Raw genomic sequence first — 18687 nt, 5'->3', positions numbered from 1 at the left:
GAAGGCCTGTCTGTGAGTCCATTGCTTAGTTTCCATGTCAGTACTCCTGTCTCTAAACCCCACTACAAAATAAGACTTTGTAGGTTCCATGGTAAGAATATTTAGAAGTACAGAAATAATTGTTGTCCTGTAATCATAGGGGGAGGCATTAAGCCGTGGAGCTTTGGACTACCTGTCTTTAATGGACGACAGTCTTGATAGCGAAGGTGGACCAGGGAGGAAGAGACTGAAGAAAACGGATGAGGGGCTATATGCGTGTGACATCTGTGAAAAAACCTTCCAGAAGAGCAGCTCCCTCCTAAGACACAAATATGAGCATACAGGTCTGTAGTTCATCTACCACACTGACTTATGTTTTTTGATTACTAAGTGTGTCATGTTTCAAGATATTTATGAGGAAGAAAAATACCTATTTATGGGCAGCTGTGACGCTGGAGGTAGAGCGGGTTGTCCAGTAACCAGAGGGTTAGTAGGTGAAATCCTGCTCTCTTCCTAGTCATGTGCCATTGTGTCCTTGGGCAAGACCCTTCACCCACCTTGCCTCCACATCCGGTGTCACTCACAGTGATGTATGAATGTTTGGTGGTAGTTGGTGGGGACGTTTGATTGACAGCTATGCTTCTGTCAGTCTGCCCCTGGGCAATTGTGGCCCCAGCTATAGTTTGAATGCGAGAGTGAATGAATAATGGATCCAATGTAAAATACTTCAAGGGCTTTAAAAATCACTATATTAATCAAATCCATTATTAGGTTTGACTAAAATGCTTTTTTCTGTGCTGTATTAAATGATTAAAATACATAACAGAAAACATAGGTGTTGGTAGCACAGTTGGTTGCATAGTACCTGATTGTCTCAAACTGTGTATAGTCAGCATATGAGTAGCCTCAAACATGAAGGATTGTGAAATTTGCTTGCAACATTGGCAGCAGATAGGCTGTGACTCGTGATGTGTAATGAATCAGATAGCGCTTGCTTTAGACCACATGAACAGACCTTTTTCGCACCAGTCATTTTGGCTGGTAAAAGTAGACAAAGCACAGTCGGTACTGATAACATTAGCGATGGCTCAGTTCCTTTTTGGTGCCCCTGGAGGCCTCAAATGGATACACATCATTGGGATGCAGCCATTATTAATGATACGATTTACACCCATGTGTTTTCTGCTGTAAGAGGTCAGATCTGCTGTGATGTCTGTGGTGAGTGGAAACAGAGAAAAGCAGCTGCATCACAGCCCAAGTTGGAGTGTTTTAACAAGTAGTTAGAAAAAAGAGGGGGGAAAAAAAGTAAAAATGCTAAATATTAAATCAGATATTCAGCCAGGCCAATCATTGCTCAACCCCAAATGGCTACTGCCCATTGAGAGAACATCTTGAATCATTTATTTAAAGCTAGTCCATTTTTTCTACAGAAAATTAAAAAGCATTTCTTTTTATTACAGGCAAACGTCCTCATGAGTGCAAGATCTGCAACAAGGCTTTCAAACATAAGCACCATCTCATCGAACACAGCCGCCTACACTCTGGAGAGAAACCCTACCAATGTGACAAATGTGGCAAGCGCTTCTCTCACTCCGGTTCCTATTCGCAGCACATGAACCACCGCTACGCTTACTGCAGCAAAGACCAGGATCCAGACCAAGATCAGGAGGAGATGCCTCTTACCCCAGGGGTTAATTTTAGCGGTCGCCTGGCAGAAGAGACACCTCTGTCCATGGAGGACACCCAAACACCACACTCCTTCCTGAGCGATTCCAGCCTGGATGGAGTTCAGGAGCCAATGAAGGAGGAAGAGGAAGAGGAAGAGGAGGAGGATAAAGAGGCAGGGACAAGTGATGGTCATGACGATGAGGCAAATGTGAGTTTTTCAGGGGTACCAGAGGGGCTGGAAATTAACCAAATCCAAGAATCACTGGTAGGAAAAAGTGGAGAGCAGAATGAGAGAAACAGTTGCAATGTGGAAAACCATGCTGACAGTGTGGAGAGCCACATATGGGATAGAGACACTGCAGACCAGAACAGAGACTTGGACAAATGTGAACTGAGCTTTGAAATCACAGAGTCACAGTTACCCAGGATAGAAACCTAGGGTGACTTAACAAGCCATTACAAAGCCTATACTGTATATAGCTGAGACATTTTCCTCTTACACATTACAGTTCAACTTTTTACTTGTATTTAAATATGGTAAAATGGACATTTGAATGGATGAAGCCATATGAAACCAAATAAATGTGACGATACAAAACCAGGGTTTCTGCAAGTTTCAATTAGTTAAATCTATGAAGATTTTAAAGGCTTTATAAAAGCAGAATGAATGGGATCATACTTTAGTGATGCTGATTTTTCAACAGGCTTAACCCAGCAATAAAGCCAGTTAAATTTCAAAACCTGTCAAAATTGCATAGACATTTTATGACATTTTAAGACCTAAAATCCAGATGATTGAATCATAGAGCTTTTAGAAACTCTGAAAATATTTTTTGATCATGCAAAATATGACTTGATGTATCTCTCTTGACTATTTTATTTTTGCAATGTTATCTCAGTTACAAGCTTGCTGCTGTAGCACAATTCAAGTGATGCAAGGCCAGAGGTTAAAGGTTAAATATGCAGCATAAATTGCAGATGCTCTGTCAGTCTATTTATTCTTCCTAATACATGCAAGCAGTATTGACTTTTGAATATCCTGTGGTATTACTGGCTACATGTCTTTACCTCTCTTTTAAGAAATGAAGAATATCTGTAAAAATCTTTTGGTAGCATTGTATATTAATGTACACATACATTATTAACTGATTGCTCATTAGCATTCATATAATTGGCATGGTGACTAATATTAGTCATTTCAAAGCACTTATTATTTCCATCAACAATTAGCCTTCAATAACATCCTAATCACAATTACTGATCATGGATAAGAAAGTAGTGTATGTGCATGAATAACACACTTTACATGCAGTGTGATCTCTTCTTACACAGGGCAGTAAAATACAAAAATACAAATCTTAATAGTATCCAAACACATAAACAGTTCTAGCTTTAGTGTTACTATACATTATACAAGAATGTTAAGAGTGTTAATGATTATTCACAACCAGAAAGTATTAAGGCATCTGGAAGCCGGATACAAAAAAAAAAAGTATGATAATATATGATGATAAAGATGAGCGTCTGATTAAGCTTTCACATAAATGTGAATGAAAATAACCAGTAATTACTATTAGGGGCTGTGGCTCAGGAGGTAGAGTGGGTCATCCAGTGTGTGAATGTGAGAGTGAATGAATAATGGATCAAAAATGTAATGTGTTTTAGAAATCCAATCTATTATTATTATTAGAAAATGTAGTTCAAAGCAGATCTTTCTTCAGGAATTTTTTTAAGACCATGTAGGAGTGATAAATCACATTGATAGTGACACTGACTTTGCTGTCACTGGGGCTAAATGTATTAGCAAAGTGTATTAGCTGGTTAGATAACATTAAAATTAAAAATAACAATAAAATTAAATAATATCAAATAATGTGCCAATAACTCAATTACAAAATGTGTATAACTTCTCTAGTATGAATTTTTAGTAACTTTCACGATCAGTCTGTTTTTGAATAAGCAGATAGATAACAAAGCTATTTATGACTAGTTAAAGATGAAACACATCTTTAGTCTGCTGATATTTTATAGAAAGCTAGACAGTGTTAGCCAGTAACAATCAATGGCTGCAATGTAGGTTGGATAGCTAACTGGGATTTTTTTTTTTTTTTTTTCTTTTCCAATGGGGCATAGAATTAATTACACAAAAGTTTTACTTACACCAATATCAGAAAGTTTACAAGACACTGACAACACTATAACTGTGACTCTTATTTCTAAATACTTTTTTGTGTCCACTTACTGTATATAAGGCTACATAAGGCCTTACACTGCATAATCTAGTTAGAAGGCTGTTGTGTATAAAATTTTTTGTAAGGTTTAAAAACCAAAATGAATATACATCTTACTATGAATAAGCAATAATTAGTATATCAGAAGAAAAATCATTCAAGTAATTTAATGAACCAGTAGAATATAATCATACACATGCTTTGTAATGACTAATAACAGCTAATATGCTACTGATATGAATGCTGACTTACAACCAGTTAATTAATATGTGTACTTTAATATATATATTAGTAGTGTTTTAAATAATATTACACTTGCAGCTAATATATCGTCCCAAAGCCAGTGTGTTTAAGAAAATCAAAGTATTTGCCTGAACGGTTGTTCTTCATGCTGTGAAATTACTAGGTAAAACCAGCTTGTTTCTTCAGGTTTACTCTGATGGTTAGTGCCTAAATAACCGGCAGTGTTTTTAGAGTTAGGAACAAGGAAAGAAGAATTTCCTTTCTGAGTATTTGTCAGAGGTGGATTTATTTATTGTTTTAGACAAAAAGCAGTGGACTGCACCTTTTTAATTGCATGCTTTTGTGTAGGACAGTAATTTTGTATGGAAGGTTAAAAGGGGCAAAAGATGAGGTCAGTCCTCTTGGTTTTTCCTTTGTTGTCGGGAAAAAACTTGCACTGTCTATTCACACAGAGCTGTTATGTTGCATTTAATTCTCAAATGTCTGTTATTTCTTGTAATTATTTACGTGTGCTTCAACCTTATTCTGCATGCCCAGAACAATAATGTCTCACATTTTTATGCTGTCTGCTGAGGTGTGGCAAGAGGGTCAAGACTCAGGGCACACATATATATGTATCACTTTTAACTTCCCCTTTCTGACTGTGGTGTAGTCAACGTGAAAAGTGCCTTAGATGTACTTAGACACTGTGAGTAATCAGACAAAGCCTTGGTACAAGGAGATAAGACAGTGGTGCATGAGGTGTGACTAAGCTTGTAGCATTCATGCAAACTGTGTGCCAAAGACACTTCTTCTTGTCCTTAATGTGTGTGTGTGTGTGTGTGTGTGTGTGTGTGTGTGTGTGTGTGTGTGTGTGTGTGTGTGTGTTTAGCACCAAATTTATGCATACATGACACGTTAACTATCACCCTGCTCTTGCATAGTTCTTCCTGTGTCTGTGTCTGCAACCATTTTATATTAAGCAGTATTTTTACATTTTTTTACCAGCACAAATGCAAGTTTTGTATTAACTTTTTATATATTTTTTTTGCATGTTTGTGAATATCTGTAATAAAACTGTACATATTTTGCCACCAGAATGTTGTATTTTATTGATTTTCTTCTAGTTCTATTTGAAACCTAATGCTAGAAAATGTTTAACACATTGTGCAGTGTGACTGGCTTTGAAATTGGATGTGGTTTAAAGTTGTTACAATTTAAGGATAAAAAAATCTGAAACTATCAAATTTGGTGTTTTTTAAGTTTCAGTGTAAATGCAATGTCTGCGAGCAAGGATAGTTTAGAAGCTTAGCTGTGGCATGGGACATCACAGTAAACAGTTTCCATCATCACTCTTGATCTGCGAAGTACTTTGTTACTGTAACTTTTTTGTGGGTCTGTCTATTTGCATGATGATTCATCAGAGGTGGCCGGTTGATGCCTATGTACTTGTGTATGTGGCTGCAGCATGGAGGAGATGTGCAGTTTTGCAGATATTTGATACTCTGAGCTTTAGGTAAACGGTTGGGTGAGTAAATACTTGGTTAACCGTAACATTAACAAATCATGTCGGGTGACGTAGGCTAGGGTAGTTTTGGGTGCCATGCATCAGCAGCATTTAGTCAGCTGTAGCACTAACAATTGGCTGGTGAGGCTTTGATACCTCAGATGCTTTTAGCTCAAATGCAAGTGGACTGAAGAAGATGACATTCATTGGGGAAAGTCAACAAATACAGAGCTTAGGCTTCAGTATCACTTGAAACATTGTGGAGATCACACTCATGGGGCAGTGAACATTTATCAGGTTTAATTGCCAGTAAAATACACAATATAAACACAACATTAATTCTGTTGTTATTTAATGAGGAATATATTCTAACAATAGGCAGTTTTGCTTGGTAAGCAGTTACATGGAACAGAGTTATGCTAAATTACTAAAGAAATATCCTTGTAATCCGTTAGTTACTGGGAAACATGTTGGTGATTACAAAGCAGTTAAATCTCTATATATTCTTCATGGTTAGAAACTTAAATACATAATATAATTTTAATTTACTGTAGTCAGAAGTTGTTGTTTAAGGTCTACATACTTGTGATTTCTTTTGGTGGTTGTGGTTTAAAGTCATAAATTCCCATCTTAATTGAAGTTCTATTAGATATGTTTTAGTGTAAGTTCTGTTGTACAATTTATGCCTTTACATTTCTGGTTTAAATCTACATTTTTAGGATTTTTACGCTTTATGAACCAGTTAAAAACATTTGTTACAAAGGTCATCAAAAAGTAGTCACATCTAAAGAGTCAATCTGAATTAATAAAATAGTTACATAAGTAATTATGGTTTTAATGAGGTAACTAGTAATCTGTAACATATGAAATTTCAGAAGCAAACTTCCCAACACTGATTATTAGAAAATTTTATATATAAGAACCTTATTTTTTCTCTGTGGAGATTTTGGAAGAGTGTGGGAAGTGCACCTTGTATGATTTGTGAAGTTATAGCAGATATAGAGGTTCTGTTACTCCACATTTATTGATGGACATTTCCCTGATAGTACTTTTATCGGTTGAAAAGTTCAATCAGTGAAAAAGTAAAAAATTAACATCAACATCTGTAGATCTGTTTAAATCATAGAACAAGAAATTGACTAATCGTCTAAGCATTTGTATTATTACCCTGCAAAATAATCTCTGGGCAAGGCGCTTGTGTGGTACACAAGAACAGAGTCTCTTCTATGTTCTCCCTTGTTTATTTGAAACCAAGTGAAAAAGAACATGAAATAAAAGACAAATGCTGTGTGATATATTAACACAGGAATAAAATAGACAGAATATGCCTGGCCATGAAACTAATGAGCAACATGGGTGAATTCACATGTAGCTACACAAGCAAATATTGAACCCTTTCCAAAGTGGCTCAGTTAAATTTGGCCTTTGAAAATGCAATGAGAAACATGCAACAGGAGAGAGCATTTCAGAATCTTTTCATTGTCTTTACTTTTACACTTTTAATAATAAATACTCCAGGCATACCCCTAAAACATTTTCTTTCAATGGAAATAATGACCCACAGATGCAAAATGGTTTTGAACTAATTTGGGCTGTTACGTTTCATCACACCATAAATCAAAAATATGTTGTTGTAAGCATATTTCTTTAACACTCTCTGTGCTGCTGCTGGTCTGTTACTCATCCTCTGAAGTAATGACTGTACATTTCTATTTCCACACACACAAATGTATGCGACTTACTTTAAATCTATTAATGTAGTCACTTTACCATCATTTCAATAACATGTCATTAAGAAGTCAAAAGGGGGAAAACAGAGGGAAGGAAAGGGCAGCATGAAAAGATGAAGTAATAGTGTATGACTTGAGTTGCCAACAGACTTCTGATTAGCAGGGAGGGGCATTTGATTGTCACTGGCAGACCCAGTCTAATTTTAGGAAGTAATTAGTACTGTTGCACACATCACAGCTCTCCCTCTGCCATGCTTTAATGCCTTAGATGTTTTATTGCCAGAAAAATGCTTTTAATTTCGCAATCTGGATAAAAAACAAAAGATATGTATATGTTCATCTACTGTGCTCATCAAATGAATAGTTGTAGTGTGTTGAAGTTAGTGGAAGTTTTTAATCTAATCTGGTCTGTGAAGAGGCTCTGGGACACACGGCAGTCAAAACACTTGAAATAATCAGAGAAACTACACCTTTGACTGACAAATGAATGTGTAAACTGTGGAGTAAATGTATAGATGACTGTGCACGCATGCATTGAGATAAAATAAACAAGTGTGGTTGTACTTCTGAGGAGAAATGATCAATGTGTCAATCAAATAAATGGATGTCCTTGGAAAAGTACACAGTGATCAAAAAGGTCAGATCAGTCAGCTGCACATCATTTTAGCCTGTCCGCATGCACTCACATGACTTGAAATAATACAAGCATAAAAATGAATAAATACAGCTAATAAAACTTTGCAAGAATCTATGAGCTCTGTCTACCCCTGTGCCTCTTTTCTGCTCTTTTTTGTCTTTTGCCAAACCCACAGTCAATATAAAATTACCAAAGCCACAGGGTGAGAGAGTGAGAGGGTTTTGGGGGGAAAATCCACATTTTTAAAACATATGCATTTCCAGTTCCTCTTTTGTTCTGTTATTAAAAGCAGCATTCACACCAATCACAGGGGATGCCTCCACCCACGAGAGTCTCTGAGGGCTGCATACCTCCACACTTCCACTATCTCTCACGCGAAAACACCATCACTTGGTAACAAACAACCTGACATGTGAGCTGTGAACATTACAAAATGCATCCAGTCGGTTTGGTTTGTTCACATTTGCTTTATTGCCACAATGTTCACAATAAGGTCCAAGTAATAGTTTGATGACACAACATCCATTACAAAGTAAAATGTATGAGTTTAAGGTGGGGTAAGATGCTTAGGGGCTACACACTGTCTGCAAAGTGCCACTAATTGACAAAGAAAAGACTTCATGTATTTACAAATGAATATTTTAAGTTAATCTGTAGACTTTGCACTACTAAAAATAGAAGAGAGTTCCAAAAATGTACAGTAAGGGAAGCTCTGAAGGTCCACACACAAAAAAATTTGGTACGAGGGAACATTGTTGCCCTGTTGGCACATTCATCCCACCACTGAAATAATTTTCTGTTTACTGTAAAAACACTGCATATCTTCATTTACACACCCATTTTACTTCCTGTTGGTTTGCATAACATATAGTGCAGTGTATCCACACAGACACTGTAGGTGGAAGCCGTCCATCCCGGTGCTGGTGCATTTAGTTTTCACAGTGAGATGGTTCTGTTTCGTTTCTTTGTTAAATTAAGACACATCCCTCCCTGCATTCCTTGAATTAATAATGACGGATTAATACAAAGTGAGTTGGACAGGCTGGAGCAGATTTATGTATCCCAATCAAGTCTGATCCATTAAAACATCAAGAAAAAGTGACAAGGTTGCGTCTCTTCCAGCTGTGAAGAACACCGGGGCTGGGCCCCACATCTGCAGTCAAAGGCGCAAGTATTGCAGCTAAAATTGGCATGTTTTACTATTATTGTTTTAACATGGCTTTATATGGAGGCCAGATGTCATGATTAGCAGCTTTCTGTCCTGGTTCTTTTTTACCCCATAATTATCTTTTGATGTGAAATCCATTTTACGCCATATGAGTCAACAGGCAGAGAGGACCAGTGCTGCAGTACTTGTGCTTTCACTGGAGTGAGGGAGGTTTTTTTTTTTTTTTTTTTGATGTCTCAAAAGATCAAGAGAAGCCTCTTGTTCCAAAGATGTGTTCGTATTCACTGAGGATGAGCTCAACTGCTTGGTTCTGGTAAACCATATTCACTGCCATGTTGCCGTTATCCCGCTCAGGACGCATTAGAGTGGGCCCAAACACGATGCCGATGTTTTGCGTTGTCATTCGGTTGGTGTCTGAATGCTCCAACACACTGCATGGACAGAAAAGAAAGAGTGAGGAAGATTCAATGTTAACAACACCTTAAAACTCCAACACAATCTACAGATGAAACTAAAAATTATCTTCATTGAAACTGATTACATGTTTGGGTTATGAAATTACACAAAATGGTTAAAATAAATAAATAAATAAAGTTAAACAAACTTGCCAAAAAAAGTCCCCACCTGAATTTAACTAGGCAAATAGTTCAGATCCTTCCATTGGATAATCACTAGACATGTTTCATCTGTAACAAGTGTTTTTGATCTAAATGATGCAGTAAGTAGCTTCTCATTTCTCAAACAAACATCAGTTTGATAGAGAGCATAAAGATTGGACAACGCCAGGATTCACTAGGGAAAAATTGTGAAAGAGAGGTCAAGGATCAAAAGACATAATTTGTCCTGTAATCAAAGCTAAAGGCAGTCCAATGAAAATCCAATGAAATATTACATGAGAAAGTGAAGAAAACACTCAAATTTAAGAAACTACAAATCAAAACAGTGACTTTTTCTTTAAAACTATTTCAAACAGCCTAATGATTGTCAAAATAGTTGGTGATTAATTTAATAGTTGACAACAAATCAATTAATGGGATAATCCTAAAAGCTCTAGACCAATTTGATCCAACATCACTGTCAATAATGATCTTAATGATTAAATCATCTGATGTCAGAAAGATGTCAACCATCTACATATTGACCCAGATACTTGACTTAATGATGCACCATAGCTGTAAAATGTTGGCCAAAAGTTTTGGCAGTGACATCAAGTCACTTCTGCTTCAGTTTAATTGACATGTTTTTCCATGTGTTTCTGAGGTACACTACACTGAAGAACATTTTTTGGGTTTTATAAGTTTCAAAGACTTTTATTGGCAAATAAATCACATGTATACAAAGACTCAATTTGTGACACAGCCAAATCTTTTGGCCATAAGTTTAGTTCTAATTAACTAATAACTTCTATTCTAATATTACTTCTTCTAATAAGTTCTATATCCAGTATGTATCCTTGGTTTTCAAATATAGGCCGGGAAACTGACATGAGACTTTAAACAGTCTACCTCTGAGTAACTAGGAAACACTGACAAACTATGTCCTTTCGTTGGAGAAATCTTACTCTTGAAACACAGAATAGCAAGACAACATATTGTAATGTGTGAACACTGACTAAACATACAGAGGTAACAGGTTGCCTCCACAGAGAGTGTTATGTTCCTACAAAAGCTGAGAATGGACATTTCTGTTTCTGCCGGGTGTCATCCAGCGTTACAATGCATTACCTCATCTATTATGTTTAGAGTGTGGACTACGCTTACTGACTTCTTAAATGAAAAATACTGGGTCTAGGGAGGGACATTCATGTTTCAGGTATTGAGTCAGTTGCAGTCTGCAGCTTCACCAGCAGATGCCAATAAATCTTACACACTGAACATCTATTTAAGCATTTGCAAAAAAAGAACATCCTCTAAGTACCAGAAGACACCTGAGTTCAGGTATCAATCAGTATCAGATTACAAATTTAAAAAGTGGTGCATCCTGACAAATTTCATGAAATGACCCTGAATGAAAGATATGTGAATTTTTACAGCTTTTGTGTTTTAAGTTTTTACATGTATTTTTGGGGACTGCATACCATCAACATCTGCCTATAATTGTACATATTCATGTCGCTGTATTTTACAGTCTAGATGTGCACCAGTGTCTAAATTCACCACATGTATCCACCTACAGTATGATGGAGTGTTTGTGTGTGTGATTGTGTGATTGTGTGAGATTGTGTGTGTGTGATTGTGTGAGATTGTGTGTGTGTGTGTGTGTGTTTGGGGGGGAATTCAGGAATGGGTTAAAGCCACAGCATGAGGCATTCTTCTAAAAATGCCATTCCCACCAAGCCACAGAAGCAGCCAGCAATTGCTCAAAACTTCCACATTAAAAAGAGAGGAGGAAAAAAGAGAAAGAGAGAGAGAGGGAAGGGAAAAAAGAAGCGAGGGAGAGGGTGAAGAGAGAGAAAGAGAGAGGTTCCAGTGGTGGCGGCGGTGGTGTTGGTATGCCTTCCAGCAGACGAACCACAAGGCTCCCATGGGACCTTCGAGGCAAGGAGGAGAGTGAAGGAAGAGGGAGGGAGGGAGAAAAAGGAGAAAGGGAAGGAAGGAAGAAATGAAGGAAGGAGGGAAGGAAGGAAGGAAGAGGAAGGGGAGACTGAAGGGAGGGAAGGAGGGAGGAAATGAAGGTAGCAAATGAGCGAAAGAGCAGGCGACGGGGGTGATTAAGGCGAGAGATAAAAAATGAGAACCAGAACACAGTGGGGGGAGGAATGACAGTGGAGGGAAAATGAGAGAAAGACACAGAGTTGACAAATTCATGAGCCCCACCACACCCTGGCACAAACATCGGCCTCAGAACACGAACGCTCACCCCTGGAGTGGAAGGAAAAACCATAGGCGGTAAAAAACACACATTTTATGTACTGTAAAAGGAACTGGCTCGGAGAACTTTGTACATCATTCATCTCCCTCCAGCCTTTTCATCTTCAGAGGGACCAAAAGTTAACAACAGTGTGATCCCGGTGCAGCACTGGCATACTTTGAGAGCCGTGGCCAAAGAATCCCTCACAGAATGTGACTGAGGAACAACAAGGGAACTACCCCCTCTTGTGGTCGGATAAGGAAAAAAAGTTATACCAGAAGAGATACGACTTTCCTACAAGGGCATGTGGTCCGCTCTTTCGTGTCAAAATGTCCTGTGGGAATATGAACTGTGTGGAGCAACAAACAGATAAAAAAAAAGCCTATCTGAACTACTGTATACAGTGTTTCACTTCTGATCTCTTACCGTTTGAGATGACGGCACATGAACAGGAGCGTGTCATGATTCGGAGGAGGCATGTTCAGTACCAGACACTTTAAACGATCCACTTTGTCCATGTGGTCTGCCATCTCTGCAACAGACACACCAGATTTTAAAAAAAATGTCACCATTTGCATGACACCTCATGTACTGTATCAGATTCAGATCTGATATATATAAATATACTAACTGACCACACATGTATTCTATTAACATCAACTGTCTAATTTGACACAGCAGTGTGCAATTATCAACTGTCATCATTGTGGTTTGATAGACAATGAACCGCTCATCTACTCAGTCTGGGAAAACTAAAATATGGGGATAAAAAAACTGAGCCTTAAACCAAAAATCCATTTAAATAATACAAAAGACAGAAAGAAAAGGAGTATCAATTTCTTTTGCACAGAAGAGAGTATGGGAGTAGGGCCAAAAAAAAGCTGATGCAAAATGAGGATTTGCCCATTTTTTTCCCATTTTTTATTTATTTATTTTTGTTCAGTAAATCTACACATTTTAAGTCAATAAACAGTAGTTTTGTCAGTATGTAATTAGTCTTTTATTGCCTTGGAATTCATGCCATTTTCTTTTGCGAGGCAGTATTTTCTTTAACTGCATCCACATATCTTTGGCTTTGTGTAGCATGGTCTCAGAGCTAAAAAGAAGAAAGCTCACTATATTCTATCCATTTCCAAAGTCTGGGCTGTGACCCAGATGGGGTGCAGAAGTTTTTGTCTGGCTTCCTAAATAAATTTGCATTTCAAGCATTTCAAACATGTTGTTGTATAATTGTACTGGATGTTTGTATTGTTCCGTTAACTACTCTTACAACAGTGTGACTCGTATGAAAAGCTAGAATGCAGTCTGATTGTTTTACAAAATGCATTACTTTGATACAATTCTGAATTCTTAAGTCATTAAAATGTATATATTATAACGATTTTTTTCCTGCATGTTTTCCTATTACTTTGGCCTAAATTAATATATTCAGTCTGCTTTATAAGCTATTCAGTTTGTATTTGTTTTCAATAACACATATGTAGAACAAAGCTGAGTTTGATCAAAAACACATGTCTTCAAATGGCTGTTTAATCTAATCAAAATTATAACGTGATATGGAAATTCATGCACAAATGTACTCTTCTCGTGATTTACAGATCAGGCCTACTGTTGCCTGGTTCACCATGGCCTGAATCCTGTACCATCAGTTTTTTGTTTACAAAGCAAAAAAAAAAAAAAGAGAGAAAAAAAGAGTGATCAAAACAGTGATCTATGTGTATGAGGAATCTTGAATACACTTTGATAATAAACAGTGGGAATGGGATTAAAAACTACACTCAAAAAGCACTACCTGAGAGGAAACACCATTAATTAATCCCTTGGTGTGAGTGAGTTCTATGGACATCATATACTAAATTAAATCATGATGCTTATGTAGAGGATCACACTGATACAATCTGAGTCTATTTTGCTTGTGTTGTGTAAATGCTAATAGGGATCTTAATCATAGAGTGCATAATCTTTACGATTATTATCATTATTACTACTACGACTACAATCAATAATAAATAAATGAATGAATGAATGAATGAATGAATGACCTGTTTGACAAACAGTGAAAGCATCTTTATGATCAGTACTGAACTATTTGGACTTGTTCGAAATTATTAGACCAAGAATGTAGAATGTATTAATAAAGATGTTTCGCCTGAGAAAAGCTTTGTTGTGTAGCTGGGATTCAAAACACTCAAAATGTAGTTTAATATGTTTTTATTTATACCTTAATGTTTGTGTTCAGTGGATCTGTATGTAGATATTTAAGTCACTGATGAGCATATATGTTACAGCTGTAACATTACAAAAGCTAATAATAATAAAGTTTTAGCTTTTAGCATGCTAGCAACTACAATTCTACCTAAATGGACATTTTCTAGTTATATGCGTGCTGTTACATTACAATAGCAGTTTGTATATGACAATGGCAATAAAAGGGCGTTTTATTATGAGTTAAGACAGTGTTTCATGTAATATGGATGTGCGTTCAGTTACAGGAGCAGTTTGGTAAGAATGCTGTTTTCTGCTAACTTGTGAAGCTAAGTACGGAGGCTTTACTCTTGCATGCCATGGATATTTCTTACAACAGCAAACAAACTGGAGTATTCAAGAAATACTCTGTGAGTATGTGTACTGGCACCACCTGGATTTGGACATTATGTTAAATATTTATAACTCTATAATAATTAAGTGATGTATTTTTATGTTTTGTTTTGTTTTTTTACTCTTTTTATTGAAATTAGAACAATGAGAATATAAAAAAGTCATATCCAGTATCCAATACATGTGATGTCAGAACAACACCACACACACACACACACACACACACACACACACACACACAAAAAAAAAAAAAAAAAAAAAGGGGGTGGGGTGGGGTGTGTGTGCCTACTTACTTAATATTAAAGTAATCTATGAAGGGCTGCCAAATTGAATAAAGTAACTTTACATTATCTTTTAGTAAAAATTTGATTTTCTCCAAATGTAAGTGTTGCATAATATCTTTCAACAGAGCCTGATGAGTTGGAGGATTTTTGTTCTTCCAGTTTAATAGAATTAGGCGTCTGGCCAGGAGTGTCACAAACTTCAAACCAACACTCTGTTTAGTACTAAGGTCCACTCCTGTTGGTTCCACACTGAACATTATTATTATTGGGTCTGGAGGGATCTGTTTCTTAAAAAATTTTGACAGTCTCTAAAGTTTTAGTCCAATAGGTAGTGATGTTGGGGCATGTCCAAAACGTGTGTGCCAATGAAGCTAAGCTCTGGCCACAATGATTGCAAAGGGGGTTCACTCCAGGGAACATCCTGGACATCTTCAATTTAGACAGATACAACCTGTGTAAGATTATAAACTGCAGCAGTCCATGTCTCCAACAGATAGAAGAGGAGTGGACTTGTTCCTGTGCTTTAGTCCACTGACTCTAAGTAATGGTTACTTTTGGGTCGTTAGTATTTTTATGTATTTTTGCAGTTTATGATTTTGCAGGTTATGAATGAACTAATTTGAAATCAGTCTAACATGCTGACTGCTAGAGTAAAATAAGTAAGATCTGAAGTTCATCAGTAACAGATAGTGAGCCTGGGCTGATGTATGTCTGAGTGTTTACTGATGTTGTATGAAGTCTTTCGAACCAACGCTTATTCTAAACTTTTCAGAAATCCTTTATTAGGCTGCCCCTAAAAAGCTCATGTTTAGATTTCCTTTCCCTGTAATTATCTTACTACATTTTTTTAAAGCATGTGGAATGTTTTTTTATGGGTACAGCATGAGTGGAAGCCCATTCCAAATGTCTTGTCATGTGTAACACAAGAGATACTTGAGCATTCTGCAGTGAACAGTCTGGGACTGAAGATGGTCACTCACTGACTGTCTCCACGATGTCGGTAAAAAAGCCGTAGGGAACCAGGGGCTCGGGAAGCTCACGAAAGAAAAGTTTCAAAGCTCCTGTGATGACATGAATGTCCTCCCACTCACTCTCGTCCAAATTCAGCTTCTCCTCTGAGAGGCAGAAAGAAAAGAGTGAGGAAGGGAGGGTAAGGACAAGAGGGAACAGAGAAATTCAGACAGACGGGGTCAAGACATGGAAAAGCCAAAGCAACGTGAAAGGAGAAAAAGAGTTAGAACTGAAACAGAGAAAATACTGGAGAGGAATTACAGTCAGGACGTCATTTGAAGAGAAACATAAAAAGAACAACGTGAAAATTTGTCAGTGCTGAAGCGTAGCATGAAGGCATGTAGCTGCAGCAGGGAGATAGAGCTAAAACAAGACAGACTCACAAACACACTCAAAATAAGACACACGATTTACAGTGTAAATCCAGCCCTGACTAATGCTTTTCAGATGGGATCATAAGCACTAAAAGAAACCAAATATAGACCTGTCATTTGAACTGTGAGTCTAGAAAATACTAACAAGTATCTTATGATGAGAAGCATTAGTCAGTTGAGATACGGCTGTGTACACAACAAAAGCAGCCAGTTCTCCATTTTGTCCACTTGGTGGCAGCAATGGACCGTGGAGAAGTCATTGTACAACCTGCTGTGTGTTATTACATCAGAAAACTTAAAGCAGAAATGCCCAAGGGACACACATACATTAAGTAAATGGTAGCACAAGCACCAAACTGTTCAGAGAACGAGAACGTCTGCAGCTCAGCTCAGCATGTCAGTCTGTGGGTGGGTCTGAGTGAGTTTTTGACTGAGCTTTTCACATTCTGCAACATATAACGCACAAGACAAGCAGTGTAACACGTGAAAGCTGCTTTTTTTTTTTGTCTTGTTGACCATCTGAATCTACCTTGAACCAACTCTGCTGGGAACATGTAACGGCCGTCTGTAGTCACCGCTCGTTCTGCAAAAACCAACAGTTACTCACTCTGTGCTGTGGTGTCCTCTTTATAAAATGGATGTCATGTAGGAGATAATCTCTGATTTGAGGCAAGTATAGCATACGGTGTTTATTAAGTGTTTCTGTTAAATATGTGATATAATAAGAATGATGAAAACACTTGAAGTGATAGGAAAAGATCATGAAATCATTTCTGATGAATGCGCTTAAAATCTAGCTGCAAGTCTCCCCCTCCTTAAAATGTCCTTCTCTCTGATAAAGTTAACCAAGATTAATCATCATTATCATCTGTGGCCACTGTTTCTCCTCCTCCCCCTCTGCTTCATCCTCACCATGATTCACCAGGAAGCGTAGTTTCTGAATCACTGCCAGATTTCCTGATACTCTGTAGATTCCATCAGTGTCCAGTCCTGCAAAATAACACATAAAGGCAGATAGATTATGACTGTGACAATAAATCTGTGTTTTATGGGATTTAAAGACACAAACTAGTGGTGGAGGGACTTTCCAAAAGACATTTTCAAAATTTTCAAGGAAGAAATTAATTTTCAATTTATTTTTACCATACAGGTGAACAAAATCAAACTAAAGGAAATAACTTAACGCCCAAAACTGAAAAAAAAAAAGCCTCACCGAACAAATCCACTTGGAACCAACTACAACGAATTAATCTTGGAAAAGTCATTTTGGTTAGTTTTAAAAACTATTTACATTGATTTAACATTAATTTGGCTTCAGTGCGACTAATTTAAGAACATGGCTCCTTAATTTAACCTTTTCAAGATAATCAAATTTAAGACAGAATTTTAGACAAAACAACTTTTTTAGTCACGAATTACAAGTAAATCCTGCCATGCTAAAGGTAGCAAGTATGTAATCCTGTGTAGCGGCTGTTTTTAGGCAGTAATTTTTATTACAATGAGTTAGGTTACTTTCCATTACACAGAAGTTACCTGGTATCAACCTAGTATCAACTAAGATTAATTTAGTGGTAGCTGTAAAGCTTTGTAACATCAGAAATGTGGACTTTCATATTCATAACTAAGATATTTTATTCATAATTTAAGACATTTTAAGACTTAATTGCAGTGTCGACTAAGAACTCCTGGACAAATATCAGATTTAGTGCAAATTAATCAGACACTCGTACAGTATAGTTTTAAAATAATACTTGAATTGTTATTCTTTATTGTTTTGAAAGACTTTATTAACTCTTTATTTTGATGATCCTTTACTAATAGTTATTTTAACACCAAAACAATGATACTTGGTTGAAATTGTGGCATCATCTGTTACATTAATGTTCAATTGTATTTTAAAGTTGATCATAAATTGTGTAATATGATCATAATTAAAAACGTGTGAAATGATTATCTGGCCAGATCGCTCACTTCATCAATGAACTCCAAACTGTATTTTCTGGTTCATCATTTAAAGCTGGACCGGAGTAAAAGATGTTTCGTCATGGTTTTGTTCTATTTTAAGGCAGTCAGAGGAGCTGATGTGATTGTTTTCCCAGTCCTGGTACTGTAGTGGTTCTTTTAGGCAAATCAATAATTTATTGTGCCAAGGAAGTTCTTTGTTGCATAAGCCCAAAGAATAAAGTCAAGCAAAACCCCCATTTTGACATGTTGAAATGGTAGAAGTGCAGAAAGAAATTCCACTGAAAGTTACATTTTGCACGGTAACATGACTCTATATACGTTGGTTTAAACTTCCTCTTAATATTTTATAGTGAGCTGCTTGATGTGTGAAACTTTTGTCATGATGTTGAATAGCTGCTTTTTTTTTTTATCACTGCCATGGTGGTGGTGGTGGTGGTGGTGCTTTTAGAGGAAAATACAGCTG

The 18687-nt window shown here is 37.0% G+C and overlaps 2 protein-coding genes across 13 annotated transcripts in view; one reads left to right on the top strand and one right to left on the bottom strand.

Moving 5' to 3' along the window:
• The window catches only part of LOC115419409 (zinc finger E-box-binding homeobox 2), a 34003-nt gene extending 30785 nt beyond the window's left edge, over positions 1–3218 (top strand). For all 3 annotated transcript variants that reach the window (XM_030134155.1, XM_030134156.1, XM_030134157.1), the window contains exons 7-8: positions 140–323; positions 1440–3218. In XM_030134155.1, coding sequence (XP_029990015.1) covers positions 140–323; positions 1440–2086 — 831 coding nt within the window. In that variant the 3' untranslated portion in view covers positions 2087–3218. The remainder of the gene's footprint in view (positions 1–139; positions 324–1439) is intronic.
• A 5203-nt stretch (positions 3219–8421) lies between these two features.
• The window catches only part of arhgap9 (Rho GTPase activating protein 9), a 67468-nt gene continuing 57202 nt past the window's right edge, over positions 8422–18687 (bottom strand). For 8 of the 10 annotated variants that reach the window (XM_030134162.1, XM_030134167.1, XM_030134166.1 and 5 more), the window contains 5 exons: positions 17172–17249; positions 16789–16842; positions 15855–15989; positions 12419–12524; positions 8422–9573 (listed from right to left, as the gene is read on the bottom strand). In XM_030134162.1, coding sequence (XP_029990022.1) covers positions 9387–9573; positions 12419–12524; positions 15855–15989; positions 16789–16842; positions 17172–17249 — 560 coding nt within the window. In that variant the 3' untranslated portion in view covers positions 8422–9386. The remainder of the gene's footprint in view (positions 9574–12418; positions 12525–15854; positions 15990–16788; positions 16843–17171; positions 17250–18687) is intronic. The other 2 variants (XM_030134171.1, XM_030134165.1) reach the window with 1 other exon arrangement.

The sequence above is a fragment of the Sphaeramia orbicularis genome, chromosome 5 (assembly GCF_902148855.1).
Source record: "Sphaeramia orbicularis chromosome 5, fSphaOr1.1, whole genome shotgun sequence".
NCBI lineage: Eukaryota > Metazoa > Chordata > Actinopteri > Kurtiformes > Apogonidae > Sphaeramia > Sphaeramia orbicularis.
Note: the sequence above shows the minus strand (reverse complement) of the source record. Positions and strands in the feature narration are given on the sequence as shown.